The sequence below is a fragment of the Aquarana catesbeiana genome, linkage group LG11 (genome assembly GCF_042186555.1).
Source record: "Aquarana catesbeiana isolate 2022-GZ linkage group LG11, ASM4218655v1, whole genome shotgun sequence".
In the NCBI taxonomy this organism is placed as follows: domain Eukaryota; kingdom Metazoa; phylum Chordata; class Amphibia; order Anura; family Ranidae; genus Aquarana; species Aquarana catesbeiana.
The window spans coordinates 283,532,561-283,559,337 of NC_133334.1; the positions used below are offsets into that span (position 1 = coordinate 283,532,561).

At 49.3% G+C, this 26,777-nt stretch overlaps 1 protein-coding gene across 1 annotated transcript in view; it reads left to right on the forward strand.

The window, feature by feature from the left end:
• The window catches only part of LOC141112875 (blastomere cadherin-like), a gene marked incomplete in the record, with an annotated part of 136,747 nt that extends 110,388 nt beyond the window's left edge, over window positions 1–26,359 (forward strand). The window contains 1 exon segment of the mRNA XM_073605978.1: window positions 26,159–26,359. Coding sequence (XP_073462079.1) covers window positions 26,159–26,248 — 90 coding nt within the window.
• Between the last annotated feature and the right edge of the window lie 418 nt (window positions 26,360–26,777).

Below are 26,777 nucleotides of genomic sequence, written 5' to 3' on the forward strand. Positions count from 1 at the left end.
GGTGGGGACACTGGGACAGCACTGGTTGGTGGGGACACTATGACAGCACTGGTTGGTGGGGACACTGGGACAGCACTGGTTGGTGGGGACACTGGGACAGCACTGGTTGGTGGGGACACTGAGACAGCACTGGTTGGTGGAGACACTAGGACAGCACTGGTTGGTGGAGACACTGGGACAGTACTGGTTGGTGGGGACACTGGGACAGCACTGGTTGGTGGGGACACTAGGACAGCACTGGTTGGTGGAGACACTGGGACAGTACTGGTTGGTGGGGACACTGGGACAGCACTGGTTGGTGGGGGCACTGGGACAGCACTGGTTGGTGGGGACACTAGGACAGCACTGGTTGGTGGGGACACTGGGACAGTACTGGTTGGTGGGGACACTGGGACAGCACTGGTTGGTGGGGGCACTGGGACAGCACTGGTTGGTGGGGACACTACGACAGCACTGGTTGGTGGGGACACTGGGACAGCAGAGCACTGGTTGGTGGGGACACTGGGACAGCACGGGTTGGTGGGGACACTAGGACAGTACTGGTTGGTGGGGACACTGGGACAGCACGGGTTGGTGGGGACACTGGGACAGCACTGGTTGGGTGGGGACACTGGGACAGCACGGGTTGGTGGAGACACTAGGACAGTACTGGTTGGTGGGGACACTGGGACAGCACTGGTTGGTGGGGGCACTGGGACAGCACTGGTTGGTGGGGGCACTGGGACAGCACTGGTTGGTGGGGGCACTGGGACAGCACTGGTTGGTGGGGACACTGGGACAGCACTGGTTGGTGGGGACACTGGGACAGCACTGGTTGGTGGGGACACTACGACAGCACTGGTTGGTGGGGACACTGGGACAGCACTGGTTGGTGGGGACACTGGGACAGCAGAGCACTGGTTGGTGGGGACACTGGGACAGCACGGGTTGGTGGGGACACTAGGACAGTACTGGTTGGTGGGGACACTGGGACAGCACGGGTTGGTGGGGACACTGGGACAGCACTGGTTGGTGGGGACACTGGGACAGCACGGGTTGGTGGGGACACTGGGACAGCACTGGTTGGTGGGGACACTAGGACAGCACTGGTTGGTGGAGACACTAGGACAGTACTGGTTGGTGGGGACACTGGGACAGCACTGGTTGGTGGGGACACTAGGACAGCACTGGTTGGTGGAGACACTAGGACAGTACTGGTTGGTGGGGGCACTGGGACAGCACTGGTTGGTGGGGGGCACTGGGACAGCACTGGTTGGTGGGGGCACTGGGACAGCACTGGTTGGTGGGGACACTGGGACAGCACTGGTTGGTGGGGACACTGGGACAGCACTGGTTGGTGGGGACACTGGGACAGCACTGGTTGGTGGGGACACTACGACAGCACTGGTTGGTGGGGACACTGGGACAGCACTGGTTGGTGGGGACACTGGGACAGCAGAGCACTGGTTGGTGGGGACACTGGGACAGCACGGGTTGGTGGGGACACTGGGACAGCACTGGTTGGTGGGGACACTACGACAGCACTGGTTGGTGGGGACACTGGGACAGCACTGGTTGGTGGGGACACTGGGACAGCAGAGCACTGGTTGGTGGGGACACTGGGACAGCACTGGTTGGTGGGGACACTGATGGGTAAGCCTAGAATAAGGCCTGGAATAAGGCTTACCTATAGGCACTGTAAGTATCTCCTAAACATGTGCTGTTTAGGAGATATTTACTGTATACTGCGCTGATGATGTCATCGGGACAAGCGCACTGAAGCAAAGGCCGCTTGTCCCGCTTCTTCAGGAGCGAGTGCCGTGATGCGGGAGTGATGTCACACGGCTCCAACCAATCACAGAGCCGGATTCTATGGCCCCGGAAGGAAGATGGGTGAAAATGGATGCAGTCTACAGCGGGGACGCTGCAGGCTTCGATTGCAGGTACATGTCACATAATGTGCTAGTATGCGATACATACTAACACATTAGGCCTTTACTTTGCAGGGAAGGGGGATTTTTTTTTTTTTTTTGCAGGCTTCACTTCCTCTTTAAGTGCATGTCAACCAAAATGCAGAGTTTGTATTTGCAATCAGCCTAAAGGATAAGGTCACCTTTGTAACATACTACAGTACAGCACTTGCCTGCACTCCTGTCACCCCCCCCCCCCATGACAGCAGGCAGGGGATCTTCTCCCCACACCTGAAAACAGTGCGGCCATGTGTAGCTCTGTCCGCTCTGTCATTCATTTACAGAGTTCTGTGAATGAGTGGACTACAAGTACTATAGTCCAATGCATGCAACGTCTTGTAGTTCCCAATGCACTGCAAAGGTGCTGGTGAGCGCTCTCATAGTTCATGGATTCTTCCTGCCATTCAGTTACTGTCTTCCTGTGAAGGAGGTCTCAAACCCATTCTTGTTCTATTCATAATAGTCATTGCTGCCCTCTCTTTGTGCAGAGTGACTGGTCTTGTCTCCACCCCTTCCTGTAGTTTTCTGTAGTGGGTGGAGCCTGCTATGTCCCTCCCATGACTCCACTCTCTGCGCAGGCTATGTGCAGTATTGTTATTGTCAGGGAACCAACAGTAGGAGAAGGGCTCTAGGACCCAGCATCTCTACCAGAACTTATGGCAGGAGAAGGACTTTAGGACCCAACAACTCTTCCAGCACCTCACATGGGCCTATATAAGGAAGTCTGCTGGTGGCTTCAGTTGCTGGTTGATCTTCGGCTCCTCCAGTACGTTATCTCTGTGATATTCCTGTTCCTGACCCGGCTTGTCCTTTAACTGTCTCCTGTTTGCTTCCTGTGTTCGACCTCGGCTATCCACCTGACCACGTCTGCTCTGCTACCCACCCGGCTCATGACCTAGGCTTCCTTCTGACCACGTTCCATTCTCAGCATTATCCAAATCCTGCAACACCTCATGGGCGCCACCTGTCTGCTGATTCTACGCCAGCACACCAGCTGTACTCTGGAACCTCCTGCTTACAATCAAGCAGGCGACCCTTGCTACTTTGGCCCTGTCCTCTCCTGTTTCCACCCTCAGGGGGGTCTGGAACTGCAAGGGAAGCCCTCTCTCTCCATTGGCCTCTAGCATAAGGTAAGTGATAGTTATGATGTCACCACTACCTTTAACAAGGTCATTTGTTGGCAAAGACATTTGGTGCATATAAAGTGAATTTAGATCCTTTAGATATATGTAAGATGGAAGTTCTTGTGGTTGGAGTTCAGCTTGAGACACTCCTCAAGAGCTGGGTCACCTTCAGTATCAATGGTAGGTGAAGCCTGGCTGGGGGCTCTCAAATCTGTGAGTCACTGTATACTGATGTAGAACCCTCCCAGCATAGGATGCTGGCTAAATTTATTTCTTGGCTCCTTTTGTAATCAAGGGAGCAGTAGTTGTTTGATCTGGTCTGTTCAGGGGTCTCACAGAGAGTTTGATTACTTCCCCCTGCCTCTGAAAAAAGCTTCCAGAGCCTAGGATTGGAGGTTCAAAATAACCAGTGAATAATGACCTTAAACTGAACCATGTGACTGGAGAGGGTGCTGGAAGCTGCACTGGGTACCGACAGTTGTGCATTGGCACAAGGTAACCAGATGCCAAAGTGACTTGCCCCATGGTCTTCTTCAGCTGTGTGGCCTTAGACTGCTCAACTACCAAGTGATTTGAAGTATGCCATGCCCCAACTCTTTTCTTGTTAAAGTTCTTCAAGCAATACACCTTATCTCCCAACTTTCTGAGATGTGAATGAGGAACACCTATTAGCAAATGTATGTAGGCATAGGACACACCCCCTGCCCCCCCCCCAAAGTGCTTTTTCTTACCACTACTATTCCTTTATATTGGCTTTTGAAATGAACAAATGCAGCCATTTGGAAATGGGATGAAAGGTTTATCACTGGGAAACACGTTTTGAAAGATAAAAAATGTGTTTTATATACAACTATATGGATCAGACCAACATGAGGGGCAAATGAGGAGAAAAGAGGGACAGAGGGACATTGTCCTGAATGAGGGACAGTCCCTCCAAATCCGGGACAGTTGGGAGCGATGGGGTATGGTCCTAAAATCTCCCACCTCAAACACAAAACTGAAATTCTACCACAAGGACAAAGAGGAGGAAAAGGACTTGTGTACATGGGAGCTTGTCTGCATCACAGCGGCTTTATTTCCTGTAATATTTGGTGCATTGGAGCGCTGCTAAACCTTTCCAAATGAAAGGGAGTAAAAATAAGTAAGAATGCAATAGATGAAGGGATGGTGTCTTGCCGAGAATGTTCCCTCGGCGGATAAGTTCCCCCCCTGTACTGCGCAGGCGCAGCGCCTGCGCAGTACGAACTACTGTCAGCCGCCGGAGATAGCCGAAGCTCAAACTCTTCAATCAGCTGTACACGGCGCCTGCGCCCTGGGTCCAGGTTCCTTCCCTACCATCCAAGTGGACCTAGAGGGGGAATAAAAAACAGCCGAGCGAAGCGAGGGGCCCTCTTATAGGCGCCGTGTACAGCTGATTTTCAGCTATTCCTCTTCGGCTACTTCCGCCGGATCCTACTGCGCAGGTGCAGCGCCTGCGCAGTAGAGGGGGGAACTTATCTGCTGAGCGGAACTTTCTCAGCAGAACACCGGCAAGGCAGGGGGTAAAGAAGCTTGGGTGGAGTGTTTTTGTTTTTTTTTGCTGTTTTAAAAGTAAACAGGTGGCAAAGTTTTTTTGGGTCCATGTTTTATTTATCTAAGAAATCACTTTGAAAAACAGTTGTGTCCCCCCCCCCCCCCTAGCATTTCTAGCTGTGGCCATCTTGAGTAAGGGCAGATGATTCAAGTAGCATTGAACTAGATGTCTTTTTTTTCAACCAGACTGACTATAACTTCCTGGAATTAATCTGCCCCTAACTCAGGCATTCAGGCAGTAGGGTGTGCTTAGCTGAGAAAGCTCCTCCTTAAAGACTCCTGGGATGTATGACATCATTGTGATCTCCCTTCCTATCTATTTAGTAATGCTGGCAGGATAAGGATTACACCGAGTTCATTGACTGAGAGACTGAAGTTCTGCTTTACCCAATTGTAGCATTTACCCCCGAAGGAGCTGCTGATTTATATCGGGCTGTTACCGTCACCTCTTTACCTGTAGTTTCACCAATACCAGAACTTAGAGTCCATATTGAGATTTGTATCTGACAATGTAGGCACCAGTCACTTTAGTACTTTTCCAATGCTTTAATAGGAGATAACTGGAAGAAGTAGCAGGAAAGAGGTATAAGAGGAGTTGCAGGAAAGTCCAAATACCTTTTCTTTGAATAACTGAGGAGTTGAAATCTCGGGGACGAATGTACCTTCAGTCCAAGATTAAATCTTTGCTCACCCGGATAGGTCTCTCTCACTGACCCATGTGATGGAATTATTGGATATCATATTTATATCAATGAGATTCAAGTGGACCATTGCAAGGACTCCAATTTAAACTGCCTTGCCCCATAGGATGTGTATATGTATATATAGGTGTATGTGTATATATATGTATATATATATCTACGTGTATATGTGGGTATCTATGTGTGGGTATATATATATATTTCATATATGGGAATGTTTCTTAATAGCATGATAGAACAAAGCTCACCTTAAGAAATATATTTACCTTGATGTGAACCCGAGAAGCCCTAGAGGTGTTGATTAGATCAAAGGTTATTGGCAGACCTTAAGGCATTCATTCTTCAGGGGGCCATTAACATGCTTCCAATACACTGATGGGAATCAGGGAAGGTCCTCTAGGTGGTAATCAACTCACCAGGGGCCATTAACATACTACGGTCGGGACTGTTTGGGCTAGGAGATCAAAGGAGATTGTTCATTAATTCATAGACTGGTAGGCACCGAGGGGGTCGCAATGTCCGAGCATGAATTCTGTGACATCTCTAACCCAGTCAATATGTGGCATCTGTTGATTGGTGGAGAATGCATATAAAAGGGAGTGGGCTAAATGGTTACAGCAGTCCAGCCCGAGAACATCTGAGGGACATGCTGTCGGTGTAAAGTATCTATGTCTATCTTTCTTTCTAACCTTTTTTTCATCCTAGGATTTATCTTATAACTTTGTATATCTTGTATATGTCCATTGAAAACAATTATGAGTTTATGCCTGAATTAACTTAGAATTAACTTTGCAGCCTAGAGCCAACACTATAGAGATATATGATAAATTCTAATCATTCTAACCTTCTTTTTCTGTGTAAATAAATGTAATTTTTATCTTTTTTCCCTGTTATCACTCGTTTTTATTTTTATATAGACAAAGGTTTAATCACTTATATTTGTATCGTTAATCGTTTAAGTGAGGTATAGATATTTCCGTAACAAATGGTGCCCGTCGTGTGAGGAAGCTTCACGTTCGAGTGATTCTGCGGGTGGAGGACAAGTCTAACTCCAGAAACAGTAAGCATTTTTATGTCTTTGTATGTCTGTCTCCCCTGTATAAACACCCAAACTAGCAAGCTTCTTTGAACATTGTTTATCTATATAACCTTTTGTCTGTACTAATACTTTGATGAGACTGATATGAACAGTATAAGTGAAATAAAATTGTACTGAGAGTGTATGAGAAGGCATCCTGCTCGGTTGGGCCAACACTGCAGGAGGGTGTCTGCGTGAATGATAAGGGGTTCTGATTGGACGTTTGAAGGCAGTGGAAAGAAGTAGGATCTGGGCCTTTCTGCCAACAAGCGCTTCTGGTTGACCCTTGCATGAGTCTAGGTCAAGACGCTTCCCGGTCTTTGAGATCGAATTGCACCTGTGGGCCTAGTACACACTGAATGATCTTCGATGTATGTATCTATCTTTCTGTGTAAACTACTAACTGGGGATCGTAAGCTTTGTGATTAGATCTGTAATGTTGTAACTCCTACAAATCGTATTGCAATTAGGTGTGCATCAGTTAACTACCTCCTGTACTACAAGCACGCATTAGTAATAACCTTTCGTTAAGCATTTCTTTTAGAGTACTTTAGAAAAGTCCACGGGGGGATTAAACTATTATTTAGTTTGGGAAAATCTCCAGGCTGATTTTTTGAAGGACTATAGCCAGGACAGGGAATTGGCCTAGCAAGTAGCGAAAAAAAATCAGCAAGGGCGACAGGGGCAGTACCTGTCAACCCAATTCTTGGTCAGAGAGTAGCTACCTCTGAAGTAAAGGCAACCTGTAAAAAGGTTGGGGAAATCAGTTCAAGGTCCGGAGTCCGTAAAGGATGGGTAATCGAATCGCTTCAAAGAGGGCGTCTAACCGTGGGGAACCCTACCACTTGACCCCGAGGGAAGAGATGATAGATAAATATGGACCTTGGGTTGTGAAATATTTGCAAGATTGGGATCGTTGGACTGGGAAGAAGTATTTTAAAAGAGGTACTTTTAAGCAAAAAGCGTGGGAAAATCTGTATCGTGCTCATCACAGTAAGATGACACGACCATATGAAAAGGATACTTTATTTATATGGATGCTGGAGTCAGCGAACAAAACAGAGGAAGTGAATGTTATTACTATGGGATTTAAGGAGAAATCATTCCAAACAATGCTTGAACGTAGGGACAAGCGTAAACCATCACAACCCCCAACAAGGGGTGACAGTGATTGTCAGGGAGACAAGGAGCAGTTGTCAGGACTTGGGCCTTATGCAGTTGCCCAGTCCTTGTCAGCTGAATGCTCATGGGCTGACATGAATTGTCACCTTTCAGTGGTGGACAAAAAGGTAGAGCCACAACACAAGTCTAATACCTCAGTAACATGTGGATTACAGGGGGATGGGGAGGTACAGGAAGAAGAAGGCAGAGTAGCAAGACAAGGAGACGAAATGGTCATGCTGGCATTAAGGGAGGAAGGTCTCCAGGCAGAAGGGACACTTTCTGTCCCGCTGACGGGAGAGCATGTGAAATTAAATCTCACTGAAAGAAGCTGTAATAAGCGCATGGGAAAACCGCCGCTAATCTTTGCGGCCAGGTGGTTAGCAAAACAGTATGAGCATTTGAAAGTGCAAAACACATCCCTAAAAGAAGAGCTAGAAATCACCAAAGGTAACATCAGTACTTTAGAAGCTTCTATGTTAAATTCAGAGGCTATCCACCAGCAATTAGTACTAGAAAACAAAAGACTACAGGAGGACATTCTCCAGTTGGGAAAGAGACTGAAGGATGCAGAAGGTGGGGCGAAACCATTATCTGTCAGCTTCCAGGAGCCGTTGGATCAGTTTTCAGATAGAGAAGATAACAATGTAACTGATTTGGGTAGGTCTGAATTCAGGGGGACGTCCTCCACACCTAAGGTATGTATCGACAAGAATAAATCCCAGGAAGGTAAGAGCTCTTTAAAAATTGCCCCTATATTTTGTAAGCCGCAGGTAAAAACTACTAATCCAGGAGAGGCCATCCCATATTCACCGTCATCTAAAACAAAGCCCTTTGTTAAGAGGTGTTGTACCTCTTTAAATAAGATAAAATGCCACTTATGCGGATTACTGGGTCACATCGCGAGATTCTGTCTATCCAGTTCCAGTGAAAAAGTCGGTAAGCATAATCCATATAGGACCACAAGACGTGATTTTGAAGTGTACTCTGCACGCTTCGCCACATGGCCTAGGTGTAGGAAGTATGGACCACCTGGGTCAGGGGTCCCATTCCAAACTCCTGAGAATGCATCCATACAGGCTGAGAAGGGGCTAACGAAATGGGATGGATCTCTGAAAGAATTTCAAAATTACCAAACAGATGTTATGAGTTTAAGAAGAAGTACAGGGTATTACAGAAAACATGCTGATATGTGTGATGTCTAGAGTTCATCTATAACCTAGCCATTTCTGTGTGTGTGTGGAATATGCAATATATTTTGTGTTGTGTGACGTTTGTTCTCAGCTGCTGACAGCCCACCCAAATGACCCCCCTTCTTTCTCACCAGGTCTGTGAAAAGGTACAGCGAACTGTATTGACATGCAAATGACCTGAGCCAAGATAATTATCTGTACTAGTGAATTGAAAGATACATGTATTAACATGACTTTGTTTTTCCAGGAAAACAGTACTGGAGAGGTTCTTTGTGGTGAGGTATTATGACAAATGGTACTGCTAAAAGGTTTTTTTACGGATTGCTAATTTTTTCAACCATGGTGAATACATTTTTTTTTTTTTTTGGAATTATTGGTATACCATAAAACAAAAAATCCACGTGGTATTAATGTGTATTAAGTAATACATATTAATGATAAGTTGAGCTCAACAATTTTTTGGTATCTTAAAAAAAAAGTGCACTGGTTATGTAATGTAATGTAATGTATATTTGTGTTTCATATGCTAATGTCTTGTTACAGGTATATAACCATTGGATTATTTTGTTTCTAGGAGGAAAATGGAATATTTATTACTAAATTTTATTGGTGTTTTATTTCTCAGATTTGATAATTGGGTTTCCTGGCTTTAAAGGGTCGGCTCGTGTACCCACTACTGTTCAGTGATCCCGGCGCCTCAGTGCTGCAAGGGATATTTCTTTGCCCTTTGGCCAGTTGTGTTTGGTAGCAGAAGTTCCTCGAGTTGGATACACATTATGCAATTTTTGTTTTCCAATTTCCTTCAGATTTACCTTCAGATGTGTAGTATGAGGGCCTGCCTGATGGCATACAAGTTGAGAGTGTATAGTTTTGGGAGAGCCTGGAGAAGAGTTGTGCAGGAAGATTGTGTATATTGCACTCTGTGTTCTGAATGAAGAGGTCATTGCTGGGAAGGAAGCACCTGGGTATTAGTTGGGACATAGACGAGTTTGTTTCTGTGTCCTAAGGAATACCGATGTAACGTTAGTCAGGGAACTAGAGGGTTCTTTGAACCTAACCATAGGTAGAGGTGCATTGTATACCCTGGGCATGGTCTCTGAAATCCAGGCACAGGGATGGAGTTGTGTGGGCATGCTGTATTCTCCTCAGTGGATACCCATAGGTGTCCTTCCTGTCCTAGACTCCTTGTGTACCTTAACTAGTGGTCCGTGTCCTGCATGACAGGAAGACCAGTGCCCCATAAGGTGTGCAACCTCTATGAAAAGACAAGTGTACCTGGTGGCAGGTGGTTTTTCAATCCGGGTATTCTGACTATTTCCCATCCTTAGGAAAGAGAGGCTTAATGGAGACTGCCTTTGGAGCTGGAGGTGGGGCACTGGGTACCTTAAAACACTATGGAGCTGGAGATATTCAGGATCACATTGGGGGGGTCTTGTGCTACATATCAGGGAAGGGGTTAGGAAAGCCAACTTGCTCTGTCCAGCATCACTTTGCAAGGACAAACAAGGGGGGGGGAGGTAGTATCCAGGTTGCCTATGAGTCGTAATAGATTGGTGGATGACTCAGTTCCAGGATCATCAAAAATCTTACTTGCACTGTTCTCATCCCTAATGGCAGGGATGGAACATTGTGCTGATATCACGGTCAGTCTGGGTACTATCCTATCAGACTCTACTGGATTACACCCTGGAGTCCATCTTGTTCTGATGGTTTGAGTCTGGACAGCCTCAGATGATTGGTACTGATAAGTGCTAGAGGAAGGTAAGGGTTGTGCTATGGGAAAAGGCAATAATGCTGGCACAGGGGGGGGTCATGTCTAATGGATGCCGGGGTAGTGTCCCAACTGGTCCTAAACAAAGTTAAAACTACTTGAGACTGGAGACCAGGGTACTGGTGCTAGTATCACATGTCTAATGATGCACTAACGTTTTCAGCATCAGGTTAAATGGTACTCAGCAGGGTACACTACCTCGGGGAGTCTATAGTACACCTCCTCTGGCCCGTGGCATGGATATAGCAGGAACACCGGGTTGTACCCCGATCACCCCTGAAGAAAGGTCTTATAGCAAACCTGACATCCCCTTACACCTACAGAAACTTCCTCTGGGATTTGGAGCTGAGTTAAAAGCTTGGCTGATGGATTTCGGACAACAGGATGAAATATTAAATGTACTAGGAGATGCTGAAAAACAAGCCACCATACGACTCACCCATGATCAAAATAGACTGATCCAAGTATCCCACGCTTTAGACGCAGATGCTAAGACTTCCTGGTGGGAAAGTTTATTTGGGTATAGTCCGAACGCTACAGCTTTCCTAAACATTTTGCTCCACCCTGTTGTTGTCCTAACCTGTGCAGCCTTATTGCTTTTCCTGATGCAGGTAATAATGTGCGTTACTATCAGGAGAATGAATGCCAAAGCTGTGAGAATGTGCACCTCAACAAGGTATCTTCTCTCAAGGAACAGAAAGGCCACTAACTCAGAAACAAATCTCTGAGGAAGCCAGACCCAATCCAGACCAGTACTAAGAAGTTGCGCATGTAAGAGAGGACCCTAGAACTATATTTTTCTTGTTCCAGGGATAAGCCTCTTCAATTTTTAGTAATAAAGTGCAGTCAGGTTTACCTAAATTCCAAAAGTTTTATTCATTTTTTTATTATTTTTATTTATTTATTTATTTTTTTCTCTCCCTTTTGTTGTTAGTATCTGTGTACCTGACCTGCAAAAATACTGTTAATGGGAGAGGAGGGTTTTTTTTTAAGAAAAACATTTGTTTTGTTTTTTATTTTATGTTTTTTTAACCAATGTATTCATTTTTTTTTATACAGATTCAAGGCTCTTTAACAGTCTTGGTTGGAGCAGCGTTCAATCTGTAGTTTTTTTTCATTTTTTTGTTCTTTTTTTCATTTCCACTATTTTTCCTGTTCATTTTCATTACTCACCTCTCTTCCATTCCTTTTTCTTCTTTAATATTATGCTCTCTGAGTTTTTTCCTTTGATTTCTATCATCTATCTTCTCAAGATAATGTAACTAAGACATCAGTCATATCATTTTTCTTTAAAAAAAAAGACTTTGCCTGCCCGCAAGTACCATATTTTAACTAAAGTATCCCTGGACATCCAGTTTTATGTCTTAATGTAATTTCACCTCCTCTAGTCTACCTACTACTTTAACCTGAGCCCCGTGAGCAGGTGTGGTGAACCCAGGGACCTGGCAATAACAGACAGTATTGTCTATCCCTACCATCAAGGGCCATGGATGATATTGGCTGTTGCTCAGACTCTGTACCCTGTGGGAACCCACTCTACTCGTCCACATTACACCCTTTATGAGTATTTAGTCTTAATGGCCAACACTCTGTTCCTGTCCAGCATTTCTCTATACACTAACGTTCTCCTCTCTCTTTCTGTATTCATGCACGACTGTCTGGAGACCCGCCCGACCCCACCTGAAGAAGCAGCGACCACCAAGTTATTTCTTGAGATAAACGTGTCACGAATAAGACTTTCCTGGACTTTCCTTCACCATGCTGAAAAGTGCTGTCTCGCGGTCCGATCCAATCGATGCAACCATTACATGGTCTTACAAAGATACAGGACTAGATATGCCAGGATCCCGCCATCAATGTTGGAGTTCCGCTCCTCCAAGGCAGAGGAGTGATGAAATATTGCAATACAGACACTCATGGTTTGAATGTGGAGTCTCCAAAGGACCAGGATTTCTTTGCTATCTTAAGCCTACTTTGAGGAGTTCCGGCGTGTTCAAGAAAGGAAGAGGAGGCCGCAGTGGTGGTGGGGAAGGGTCGGGGCTTCTGGGCTGTTGTGGGTGGGTGCAAGATCATTGAAGGAGGACATAAGTTCAAGAATGAACTTCAGGGGGAAATGTGATGGAATTATTGGATATCATATTTATATCAATGAGATTCAAGTGGACCATTGCAAGGACTCCAATTTAAACTGCCTTGCCCCATAGGATGTGTATATGTATATATAGGTGTATGTGTATATATATGTATATATATATCTACGTGTATATGTGGGTATCTATGTGTGGGTATATATATATATTTCATATATGGGAATGTTTCTTAATAGCATGATAGAACAAAGCTCACCTTAAGAAATATATTTACCTTGATGTGAACCCGAGAAGCCCTAGAGGTGTTGATTAGATCAAAGGTTATTGGCAGACCTTAAGGCATTCATTCTTCAGGGGGCCATTAACATGCTTCCAATACACTGATGGGAATCAGGGAAGGTCCTCTAGGTGGTAATCAACTCACCAGGGGCCATTAACATACTACGGTCGGGACTGTTTGGGCTAGGAGATCAAAGGAGATTGTTCATTAATTCATAGACTGGTAGGCACCGAGGGGGTCGCAATGTCCGAGCATGAATTCTGTGACATCTCTAACCCAGTCAATATGTGGCATCTGTTGATTGGTGGAGAATGCATATAAAAGGGAGTGGGCTAAATGGTTACAGCAGTCCAGCCCGAGAACATCTGAGGGACATGCTGTCGGTGTAAAGTATCTATGTCTATCTTTCTTTCTAACCTTTTTTTCATCCTAGGATTTATCTTATAACTTTGTATATCTTGTATATGTCCATTGAAAACAATTATGAGTTTATGCCTGAATTAACTTAGAATTAACTTTGCAGCCTAGAGCCAACACTATAGAGATATATGATAAATTCTAATCATTCTAACCTTCTTTTTCTGTGTAAATAAATGTAATTTTTATCTTTTTTCCCTGTTATCACTCGTTTTTATTTTTATATAGACAAAGGTTTAATCACTTATATTTGTATCGTTAATCGTTTAAGTGAGGTATAGATATTTCCGTAACACCCAGCAGCACAAACAAAAAGTCTCTGCCACAGACTTGAGGAGAACAATATAACTGTACGATCCTCTGCCACAGGATGTAGTAGTTTTAGATGAACAGCAACACAGTACCAGAACCTTTAAGCCGACCCAGCAGTACTTGTGCGGTAGATTTGATTAAGATGCATCCTCCAATTGAGTCCCCAGGCCCCTCTTGAGATACCAGCTTCCCGCACGGTCCTCTACAAAGACGGGTCCTCCCCTGGGGTCTTCTCAATTGTTCGGCTTCTTCCCGCAGGACAGACAGCACAGGACCATCTCCAAAGTAGTAGGCCCCAGACAGGCTTCTGGGCCCACTTGCACGGCTGCAGCAACGCAGCCCTCTGGCCTGGAGGGCCACAAGGTAGAACTCTCTTAGCACATGTCCCTTTAATACTCTCTCCCAGAATGCACTGCAATGGACAACCTCCGCCGAGTTACCTCCGGGAAAGAAGAGCACTCAATATACTTCAGCTTGTTGCTTTCCAACACTGACCTATGGTGACAACGACACCTACAGGCAACAGTGTGGAACTGCACGCAACACAGCCAATGCTGGAACAGAGGCTAAATTAGCCATAGATTAAATCTGAACTATATACAGAACAGATGACCCACTAAATTTACATATAAGCGCCTGATCAAAAATCTACCAGCGCTACACAATATTCACGTATGAGCCCAGAGAATTATTGAGCACTTTTTCTTCCTCTGGTGTCTGGCTCTTTGTCTCATTGCAGATTGGATACACAGAATATTCTGTCGTGGATTCATGGAGAAATCCATTTTATATTTACTGTTAGAAATGTGCGATTTGCTTATCTCTCAGAGAATATGGACGGTGGCTGGACGGTGGCTCTGTAATAATTGAATTATTGCTCTTGAAAACCTTTCAGAGAAAAGCAGATGAACTTATGTTTTCCGAATTGTTACTTCAACAGCTATTGGAGACTTTTACAAGCCGGTGTCTTATCGAATTCAGTCCCCTATCATATAGTGTCCTCCCTGTACTGCGCAGGCGCAGTACGGAGGACAAAAGAGACGCCGAAAGTCTCCGAAGTTCAACAGCTGATCGTCAGCTGTACACGGCGCCTGCGCATTTATTCTTACCCTATGTCCAGGATCATTCCCTACTATCCAAGTGGACATAGAGTTAGAATAAATATTTGCCGAGCGCAGCGAGGCCGTGCCCGAAGCGTGGCGAGCGAAGCGTGGCGAGCGAAGCGAGCCCGCGAGGGGCCCTCTTACACTGCCATCGCTAACAGGTGCCCGAGCGCCGTGTACAGCTGATGGTCAGCTGATCAACTTCGGGCATTTTCGGCATCTCCTGCTCCTCCGTACTGCGCAGGCGCTGCGCCTGCGCAGTACGAGGCGGACACTATCTGATACGAGGACACTATATGGCAGAACACCGGCATTGAGAGAGAGACTCGGTGGAACAATGGTCGCTCTCGTCACAAAACCAGGAGATATTTACATGGTTTTAGTGGATAAACAAAAGCGACACAAACAGCCACAGGAAAAAGGGTTATACAGAGTCTTATCACCTGGAATACACTTGTGTCCAACAAAACCTATTGTGTTCATGTGAGGAACTGTTCAAATAGTGAACACAACTCATTGTGTAGATTTTAGGAATTGTGGACACAGCTAAACTATCTAAACATCCATTGAAACGAAATTCAATTCAACACAACAATAATTTGAAGTTTGTGCAAGTCAAAAATATTTTAAAAGTACCTATATGGTTATTATTTTCACCATTAAATATATTATGAAAATTGAACATTTCTTTTAAAAGAGAGTTCAGATCACATTTTCTGCTCTCAGACACGCCTGGTGGTTGACGGTCTGGGAAAGGTTAATTATTAAGTTTTTCTTAACCAATAGAAAAGAAGCCACATCCTTTTGGGCAGAATTTAGTATAATTTTATGATCTCTTTGTCTGAGATGGTATTTAGCAGCAAGTAAGAGGGGAGAGGAAGCTGAGGGGACCCACCCTGAGGGGGACAGTGGGAGATACACCCTGAGGGGGACACTGGGAGATACACACTGAGGGGGGACACTGGGAGACGCACCCTGAGGGGGGACACTGGGAGATACACACTGAGGGGGGACACTGGGAGATACACCCTGAGGGGGGACACTGGGAGATACACCCTGAGGGGGGACACTGGGAGATACACCCTGAGGGGGGACACTGGGAGATACACCCTGAGGGGGGACACTGGGAGATACACCCTGAGGGGGGACACTGGGAGATACACACTGAGGGGGGACACTGGGAGATACACCCTGAGGGGGGACACTGGGAGATACACCCTGAGGGGGGACACTGGGAGATACACCCTGAGGGGGGACACTGGGAGATACACACTGAGGGGGGACACTGGGAGATACACCCTGAGGGGGGACACTGGGAGATACACCCTGAGGGGGGACACTGGGAGATACACCCTGAGGGGGACACTGGGAGATACACCCTGAGGGGGGACACTGGGAGATACACACTGAGGGGGACACTGGGAGATACACACTGAGGGGGGACACTGGGAGACGCACCCTGAGGGGGGACACTGGGAGATACACCCTGAGGGGGACACTGGGAGATACACACTGAGGGGGGACACTGGGAGATACACCCTGAGGGGGGACACTGGGAGATACACCCTGAGGGGGACACTGGGAGATATACCCTGAGGGGGACACTGGGAGACACACCCTGAGGGGGGACACTGGGAGACACACCCTGAGGGGGGACACTGGGAGATACACCCTGAGGGGGGACACTGGGAGATACACCCTGAGGGGGGACACTGGGAGACACACCCTGAGGGGGGACACTGGGAGACACACCCTGAGGGGGACACTGGGAGATACACCCTGAGGGGGACACTGGGAGACACACCCTGAGGGGGGACACTGGGAGACACACCCTGAGGGGGACACTGGGAGATACACCCTGAGGGGGACACTGGGAGATACACCCTGAGGGGGGACACTGGGAGATACACCCTGAGGGGGGACACTGGGAGATACACCCTGAGGGGGACACTGGGAGATACACCCTGAGGGGGACACTGGGAGATACACACTGAGGGGGACACTGGGAGATACACCCTGAGGGGGACACTGGGAGATACACCCTGAGGGGGACACTGGGAGATACACCCTGAGGGGGACACTGGGAGATACACACTGAGGGGGACACTGGGAGATACACCCTGAGGGGGGACACTGGGAGATACACCCTGAGGGGGACACTGGGAGATACACCCTGAGGGGGGACACTGGGAGATACACCCTGAGGGGGACACTGGGAGATACACACTGAGGGGGACACTGGGAGATACACCCTGAGGGGGGACACTGGGAGATACACCCTGAGGGGGACACTGGGAGATACACCCTGAGGGGGACACTGGGAGACACACCCTGAGGGGGGACACTGGGAGATACACACTGAGGGGGGACACTGGGAGATACACCCTGAGGGGGGACACTGGGAGACACACACTGAGGGGGGACACTGGGAGATACACCCTGAGGGGGACACTGGGAGATACACCCTGAGGGGGACACTGGGAGATACACCCTGAGGGGGGACACTGGGAGATACACCCTGAGGGGGGACACTGGGAGATACTCCCTGAGGGGGGACACTGGGAGATACACCCTGAGGGGGGACACTGGGAGATACACCCTGAGGGGGGACACTGGGAGATACACCCTGAGGGGGACACTGGGAGATACACCCTGAGGGGGGACACTGGGAGATACACCCTGAGGGGGACACTGGGAGATACACCCTGAGGGGGACACTGGGAGATGCATCCTGAGGGGGACACTGGGAGATACACCCTGAGGGGGGACACTGGGAGATACACACTGAGGGGGACACTGGGAGATACACCCTGAGGGGGGACACTGGGAGATACACACTGAGGGGGGACACTGGGAGATACACCCTGAGGGGGGACACTGGGAGATACACACTGAGGGGGGACACTGGGAGATACACCCTGAGGGGGGACACTGGGAGATACACCCTGAGGGGGGACACTGGGAGATACACCCTGAGGGGGGACACTGGGAGATACACCCTGAGGGGGGACACTGGGAGATACACACTGAGGGGGGACACTGGGAGATACACACTGAGGGGGACACTGGGAGATGCACCCTGAGGGGGACACTGGGAGATACACACTGAGGGGGACACTGGGAGATACACACTGAGGGGGACACTGGGAGATACACACTGAGGGGGGACACTGGGAGATACACACTGAGGGGGGACACTGGGAGATACACACTGAGGGGGGACACTGGGAGATACACACTGAGGGGGGACACTGGGAGATACACACTGAGGGGGACACTGGGAGATACACACTGAGGGGGACACTGGGAGATACACACTGAGGGGGACACTGGGAGATACACACTGAGGGGGGACACTGGGAGATACACCCTGAGGGGGACACTGGGAGATACACACTGAGGGGGACACTGGGAGATACACACTGAGGGGGGACACTGGGAGATACACACTGAGGGGGACACTGGGAGATACACACTGAGGGGGGACACTGGGAGATACACCCTGAGGGGGACACTGGGAGATACACACTGAGGGGGGACACTGGGAGATACACCCTGAGGGGGGACACTGGGAGATACACCCTGAGGGGGACACTGGGAGATGCACCCTGAGGGGGACACTGGGAGATACACACTGAGGGGGGACACTGGGAGATACACCCTGAGGGGGACACTGGGAGATACACCCTGAGGGGGACACTGGGAGATACACACTGAGGGGGGACACTGGGAGATACACCCTGAGGGGGGACACTGGGAGATACACCCTGAGGGGGACACTGGGAGATACACCCTGAGGGGGACACTGGGAGATACACACTGAGGGGGACACTGGGAGATACACCCTGAGGGGGGACACTGGGAGATACACACTGAGGGGGGACACTGGGAGATACACCCTGAGGGGGACACTGGGAGATACACACTGAGGGGGGACACTGGGAGATACACACTGAGGGGGGACACTGGGAGATACACCCTGAGGGGGGACACTGGGAGATACACACTGAGGGGGGACACTGGGAGATACACCCTGAGGGGGGACACTGGGAGATACACCCTGAGGGGGGACACTGGGAGATACACCCTGAGGGGGACACTGGGAGATACACACTGAGGGGGACACTGGGAGATACACCCTGAGGGGGGACACTGGGAGATACACCCTGAGGGGGGACACTGGGAGATACACCCTGAGGGGGGACACTGGGAGATACACCCTGAGGGGGGACACTGGGAGATACACCCTGAGGGGGGACACTGGGAGATACACCCTGAGGGGGGACACTGGGAGATACACCCTGAGGGGGACACTGGGAGATACACCCTGAGGGGGACACTGGGAGATACACCCTGAGGGGGACACTGGGAGATACACCCTGAGGGGGGACACTGGGAGATACACCCTGAGGGGGGACACTGGGAGATACACCCTGAGGGGGGACACTGGGAGATACACCCTGAGGGGGGACACTGGGAGACACACCCTGAGGGGGGACACTGGGAGATACACCCTGAGGGGGGACACTGGGAGATACACACTGAGGGGGGACACTGGGAGATACACACTGAGGGGGGACACTGGGAGATACACACTGAGGGGGGACACTGGGAGATACACACTGAGGGGGGACACTGGGAGATACACCCTGAGGGGGACACTGGGAGATACACCCTGAGGGGGACACTGGGAGATACACCCTGCAGGGGGGACACTGGGAGATACACCCTGAGGGGGACACTGGGAGATACACCCTGAGGGGGACACTGGGAGATACACCCTGAGGGGGGACACTGGGAGATACACCCTGAGGGGGGACACTGGGAGATACACCCTGAGGGGGGACACTGGGAGATACACCCTGAGGGGGACACTGGGAGATACACCCTGAGGGGGGACACTGGGAGATACACCCTGAGGGGGACACTGGGAGATACACCCTGAGGGGGGACACTGGGAGATACACCCTGAGGGGGGACACTGGGAGATACACCCTGAGGGGGGACACTGGGAGATACACCCTGAGGGGGGACACTGGGAGATACACCCTGAGGGGGACACTGGGAGATACACCCTGAGGGGGGACACTGGGAGATACACCCTGAGGGGGACACTGGGAGATACACCCTGAGGGGGGACACTGGGAGATACACCCTGAGGGGGGACACTGGGAGATACACCCTGAGGGGGGACACTGGGAGATGCATCCTGAGGGGGACACTGGGAGATACACCCTGAGGGGGGACACTGGGAGATACACACTGAGGGGGACACTGGGAGATGCATCCTGAGGGGGACACTGGGAGATACACCCTGAGGGGGGACACTGGGAGATACACACTGAGGGGGACACTGGGAGATACACCCTGAGGGGGGACACTGGGAGATACACCCTGAGGGGGGACACTGGGAGACACACCCTGAGGGGGGACACTGGGAGATACACCCTGAGGGGGGACACTGGGAGATACACCCTGAGGGGGGACACTGGGAGATACACCCTGAGGGGGACACTGGGAGATGCATCCTGAGGGGGACACTGGGAGATACACCCTGAGGGGGGACACTGGGAGATACACACTGAGGGGGACACTGGGAGATACACCCTGAGGGGGGACACTGGGAGATACACCCTGAGGGGGGACACTGGGAGACACACCCTGAGGGGGGACACTGGGAGATACACCCTGAGGGGGGACACTGGGAGATACACCCTGAGGGGGGACACTGGGAGATACACCCTGAGGGGGGACACTGGGAGACACACCCTGAGGGGGGACACTGGGAGATACACACTGAGGGGGACACTGGGAGATACACACTGAGGGGGACACTGGGAGATACACCCTGAGGGGGGACACTGGGAGATACACACTGAGGGGGGACACTGGGAGATACACACTGAGGGGGGACACTGGGAGATACACCCTGAGGGGGGACACTGGGAGATACACACTGAGGGGGGACACTGGGAGATACACCCTGAGGGGGGACACTGGGAGATACACCCTGAGGGGGACACTGGGAGATACACCCTGAGGGGGGACACTGGGAGATACACCCTGAGGGGGGACACTGGGAGATACACCCTGAGGGGGACACTGGGAGATACACACTGAGGGGGGACACTGGGAGATACACCCTGAGGGGGGACACTGGGAGATACACCCTGAGGGGGGACACTGGGAGATACACCCTGAGGGGGGACACTGGGAGATACACCCTGAGGGGGGACACTGGGAGATACACCCTGAGGGGGGACACTGGGAGATACACCCTGAGGGGGACACTGGGAGATACACCCTGAGGGGGGACACTGGGAGATACACCCTGAGGGGGGACACTGGGAGATACACCCTGAGGGGGACACTGGGAGATACACACTGAGGGGGGACACTGGGAGATACACCCTGAGGGGGGACACTGGGAGATACACCCTGAGGGGGGACACTGGGAGATACACACTGAGGGGGGACACTGGGAGATACACCCTGAGGGGGACACTGGGAGATACACACTGAGGGGGGACACCTGATACTTGGAACTCGGAGGTCGCAAAATTCCTCTTTATCCATTTTGAAAGCCATGGCAGCCATCTTAAAAACTCTGGTAACCAGCAATCCAGACTAGTAGCCATCCTGGAATGAGTAATTATGTCATGTTGATTTTATCTTGTATGTTCTCTCAAATATTGATGTATTGAATATTATACTATTGATAATCGTTCTCCCAAATCAATAACCGCCTTGTAGATTTTTCGCTAAAGATTCGATTTTTCATTATATTTTTCTTTTTGCATAGTTGCTACTTTTATTGACAAAACAAACGTCTAATTTATTTCACATTTTTAACCCCTTACTTACCTGCCGTATAGTAACAGTTGGACGTGTGGAATACAGACGTTCTGTTTAATTGTCAAGTTCACAAGGTTATTGATTCTACTGAGAAGTTATCATGGTGGTATTATGTCAAAAATATTTTAAAAGTACCTATATGGTTATTATTTTCACCATTATACATATTATGAAAATTGAACATTTCTTTTAAAAGAGAGTACAGATCACATTTTCTGCTCTCAGACACGCCTGGTGGTTGACGGTCTGGGAAAGGTTAATTATTAAGTTTTTCTTAACCAATAGAAAAGAAGCCACATCCTTTTGGGCAGAATTTAGTATAATTTTATGATCTCTTTGTCTGAGATGGTATTTAGCAGCAAGTAAGAGGGGAGAGGAAGCTGAGGGGACCCACCCTGAGGGGGACACTGGGAGATACACCCTGAGGGGGACACTGGGAGATACACCCTGAGGGGGACACTGGGAGACGCACCCTGAGGGGGGACACTGGGAGATACACCCTGAGGGGGGACACTGAGAGATACACCCTGAGGGGGACACTGGGAGATACACACTGAGGGGGGACACTGGGAGATACACCCTGAGGGGGGACACTGGGAGATACACCCTGAGGGGGGACACTGGGAGATACACCCTGAGGGGGACACTGGGAGATGCACCCTGAGGGGGACACTGGGAGATGCACCCTGAGGGGGACACTGGGAGATACACCCTGAGGGGGGACACTGGGAGATACACCCTGAGGGGGGACACTGGGAGATGCATCCTGAGGGGGACACTGGGAGATACACCCTGAGGGGGGACACTGGGAGATACACCCTGAGGGGGGACACTGGGAGATACACCCTGAGGGGGGACACTGGGAGATACACCCTGAGGGGGACACTGGGAGATGCACCCTGAGGGGGACACTGGGAGATACACACTGAGGGGGGACACTGGGAGATACACACTGAGGGGGGACACTGGGAGATACACCCTGAGGGGGGACACTGGGAGATACACCCTGAGGGGGGACACTGGGAGATACACCCTGAGGGGGGACACTGGGAGATACACCCTGAGGGGGGACACTGGGAGATACACACTGAGGGGGGACACTGGGAGATACACCCTGAGGGGGGACACTGGGAGATACACCCTGAGGGGGGACACTGGGAGATACACACTGAGGGGGGACACTGGGAGATACACCCTGAGGGGGACACTGGGAGATGCATCCTGAGGGGGGACACTGGGAGATACACCCTGAGGGGGACACTGGGAGATGCACCCTGAGGGGGACACTGGGAGATACACCCTGAGGGGGGACACTGGGAGATACACCCTGAGGGGGACACTGGGAGATACACACTGAGGGGGGACACTGGGAGATACACACTGAGGGGGGACACTGGGAGATACACACTGAGGGGGGACACTGGGAGATGCACCCTGAGGGGGGACACTGGGAGATACACCCTGAGGGGGACACTGGGAGATGCATCCTGAGGGGGGACACTGGGAGATACACCCTGAGGGGGACACTGGGAGATGCACCCTGAGGGGGACACTGGGAGATACACCCTGAGGGGGGACACTGGGAGATACACCCTGAGGGGGACACTGGGAGATACACCCTGAGGGGGACACTGGGAGATACACCCTGAGGGGGACACTGGGAGATGCATCCTGAGGGGGGACACTGGGAGATACACCCTGAGGGGGACACTGGGAGATGCACCCTGAGGGGGACACTGGGAGATACACCCTGAGGGGGGACACTGGGAGATACACCCTGAGGGGGGACACTGGGAGATACACCCTGAGGGGGACACTGGGAGATACACCCTGAGGGGGAACACTGGGAGATACACCCTGAGGGGGGACACTGGGAGATACACACTGAGGGGGGACACTGGGAGATACACACTGAGGGGGGACACTGGGAGATACACCCTGAGGGGGGACACTGGGAGATACACCCTGAGGGGGGACACTGGGAGATACACCCTGAGGGGGGACACTGGGAGATACACACTGAGGGGGGACACTGGGAGATACACCCTGAGGGGGACACTGGGAGATACACCCTGAGGGGGAACACTGGGAGATACACCCTGAGGGGGACACTGGGAGATACACCCTGAGGGGGAACACTGGGAGATACACCCTGAGGGGGGACACTGGGAGATACACACTGAGGGGGGACACTGGGAGATACACACTGAGGGGGGACACTGGGAGATACACCCTGAGGGGGGACACTGGGAGATACACCCTGAGGGGGGACACTGGGAGATACACCCTGAGGGGGGACACTGGGAGATACACACTGAGGGGGGACACTGGGAGATACACCCTGAGGGGGGACACTGGGAGATACACAGTGAGGGGGGACACCTGATACTTGGAACTCGGAGGTCGCAAAATTCCTCTTTATCCATTTTGAAAGCCATGGCAGCCATCTTAAAAACTCTGGTAACCATCAATCCAGACTAGTAGCCATCCTGGAATGAGTAATTATGTCATGTTGATTTTATCTTGTATGTTCTCTCAAATATTGATGTATTGAATATTATACTATTGATAATCGTTCTCCCGAATCAATAACCGCCTTGTAGATTTTTCGCTAAAGATTCGATTTTTCATTATATTTTTCTTTTTGCATAGTTGCTACTTTTATTGACAAAACAAACATCTAATTTATTTCACATTGTTAACCACTTACTTACCTGCAGTATAGTAACAGTTGGACGTGTGAAATACTGACGTTCTGTTTAATTGTCAAGTTCACAAGGTTATTGATTCTACTGAGAAGTTATCATGGTGGTGTTATGTCAAAGGGACTGCGCGCCCATTTTAAATTTTTTATTGATTTTCAAGACGTTCATGTAACGAAATCGGTATTTTAATTTCATGTAGATATCTGTTTTTTTGTCAACCAATAAATGTAACTATTTCATATGATCACATGTCTCCTTGAATAGGTTTCATAGGCATAGACTGTGTCATATAGATTGATTTTGTATCTTAAAAATATCCTCATTAAAAATGACTTAATAATAATTACTGTGCGGGAAAAACTGTCCTTAAAAAAAGCACAACAATTCGGCACATCTCGGTGTCGGTGATCTGATCTGGGCACTCCCAGTTTTTTGTATTATTGGACGGCCATTGTGATGATTCTCCTTCCCTCTGATTTTTAAGATCCGTCCTTCCACTACTTCCTAGTCCCGAATGACCCTCTGATAGTGTCATATTTCACCTCTCTTCTCCAGATTAGTGAGACTCATTGTTTTGTTCCTCAAACCATTCTTGATCCATTTTTGCAGTCTGGCAGGGAGTATTATCCTGCTGAAAGAAGCCACTGCCATCAGGAAATACTGTTTCCATGAAGGGGGTAAACTTGGTCACCAACAATGTTTAGGTAGGTGGTACGTGTCCAGTAACATCCACATGAATGGGAGGAGCCAAGCTTCCCAGCAGAACATCACCCAAAGCATCCCACTGCCTCCGCCGTCTTGTCTTCTTCCCATACTGCATCCTGCTGCCATCTCTTCCCCGGGTAAGTGACCCACCCGGCCATCCATATGATGGGACAGAAAATGTCATTCATCAGACAGGCCACCTCCTTCCATTGCTCCGTGTTCCATTTCTGGTGCTCATGTGCCCATTGTAGGTACTTTTGGCTATGGACACGGGTCAGCATGGACACCCTGACCAGGCTGCGGCTACACAGCCCCATAAACAAACTGCTTTCAACACATCAACTTCAGGGACAACATGTTCACTTGCTGCCTAATATATCCCGCCCACTTTCAGATGTCATTGTAACCAGATAATCGATGTTATTCTCTTCACCTGTCAGTGGTCAGAATGTTATGGCTGATCGATGTAGGTTTCTTCCTGGACCTCCCTATTGGCCAGTGAGCCACCAATCACATTTATGGACTAATAAGGGGGTGTGAGATTGGGCGGGCCAGAGTGAGATCACTAAGTTCTGGTCATAATTTGCATAACACGACACCCTGAGTTTTGGGACTGGAGATAAATTAGTGACAGATGATTTACTATAGTCCAGGGGCAGTTCACAGCCTCAGACATGAAATCTGAACAAAGCACATCCCTCTATAGTGTGTACTTGTCTCAGTCCAGAGCACTAAGTGTCATTTCTGTCTGCTGCCTCCTTCCTCTGCTATCTGCATGAGTCACTTCTGAGGAGTTTTCCTGACACCAAGAAATAAAAGTGTGTGTGCTGTGTGAACAGGGGTGTGATTCATCCCTCCAATCAGCTCTAACTGAGCTCTGCAGAGTGTAACTTCAGCTCTCTGCCCCCCTTTTTTCTGAACTCTCAGATAAGCTGTATAAATTCTAGAATGTTAATAGATGTAGAGAAGAGAAGACTGCAGATAAACAGGTACAACTTATGTAGGAGGATTTGTTTTTCTCTCTGTGTATCACCTGAGGCCGGTCACTACACTGGGGATATGGCGGGTTTACAAACTCTTTAACTACCTATTGAATGATCATGGAAATTCTGACCGGTTCTTGTTTTTTTCTCCTCCTCCAGGTTGTTTTCAACATTAATGACCCAAAAGAGAAATATCACGTGCCTCTCCTGATTACCCCACATTCCTATTCCACCTACAGAGGGAGCTAGAGAGGGGAAGGTGACGGGCGCACTGCCACCTATTACTGACATTTGATGGAGACTACTGCAGAATCACACAGATTTCTCATTTACTGTCAAATAAATGAATATTAAAGGAAATTCTCTTCTTTCTTTTTTTCTTTTTTTTTTTTCTTGTTGATATGAAGACAGAAGGGAAACAAGTTGGTTTTATTTTTTTATAGTAATTCTTTCATGAGCAAAAAAAAAAAAATTAAAAAACCTGCTGTCCGGTATAAAGTGAGACAACCCCGACCTTCCTTCCAGAATGAACCGAGAACTGGAGATACTTCAACTTCTAAAATCTGAATTGTACTACAACCCCAATATTCCAGGTCAGCAGGAAAGATTGTCCTCCGGAAACCGATCGTCAGGAAAGATTGTCCTCCGGTAACCAATCGTAATCAATCAGCAGGCTCCACAAGCCAGGAATGAAGATTTGAAACAGATGCAATCGGTATCTCGGACCCTTCACATCATCAAATCCATTTATTTAGTATAGGCAGAGGTAAAAAATCCA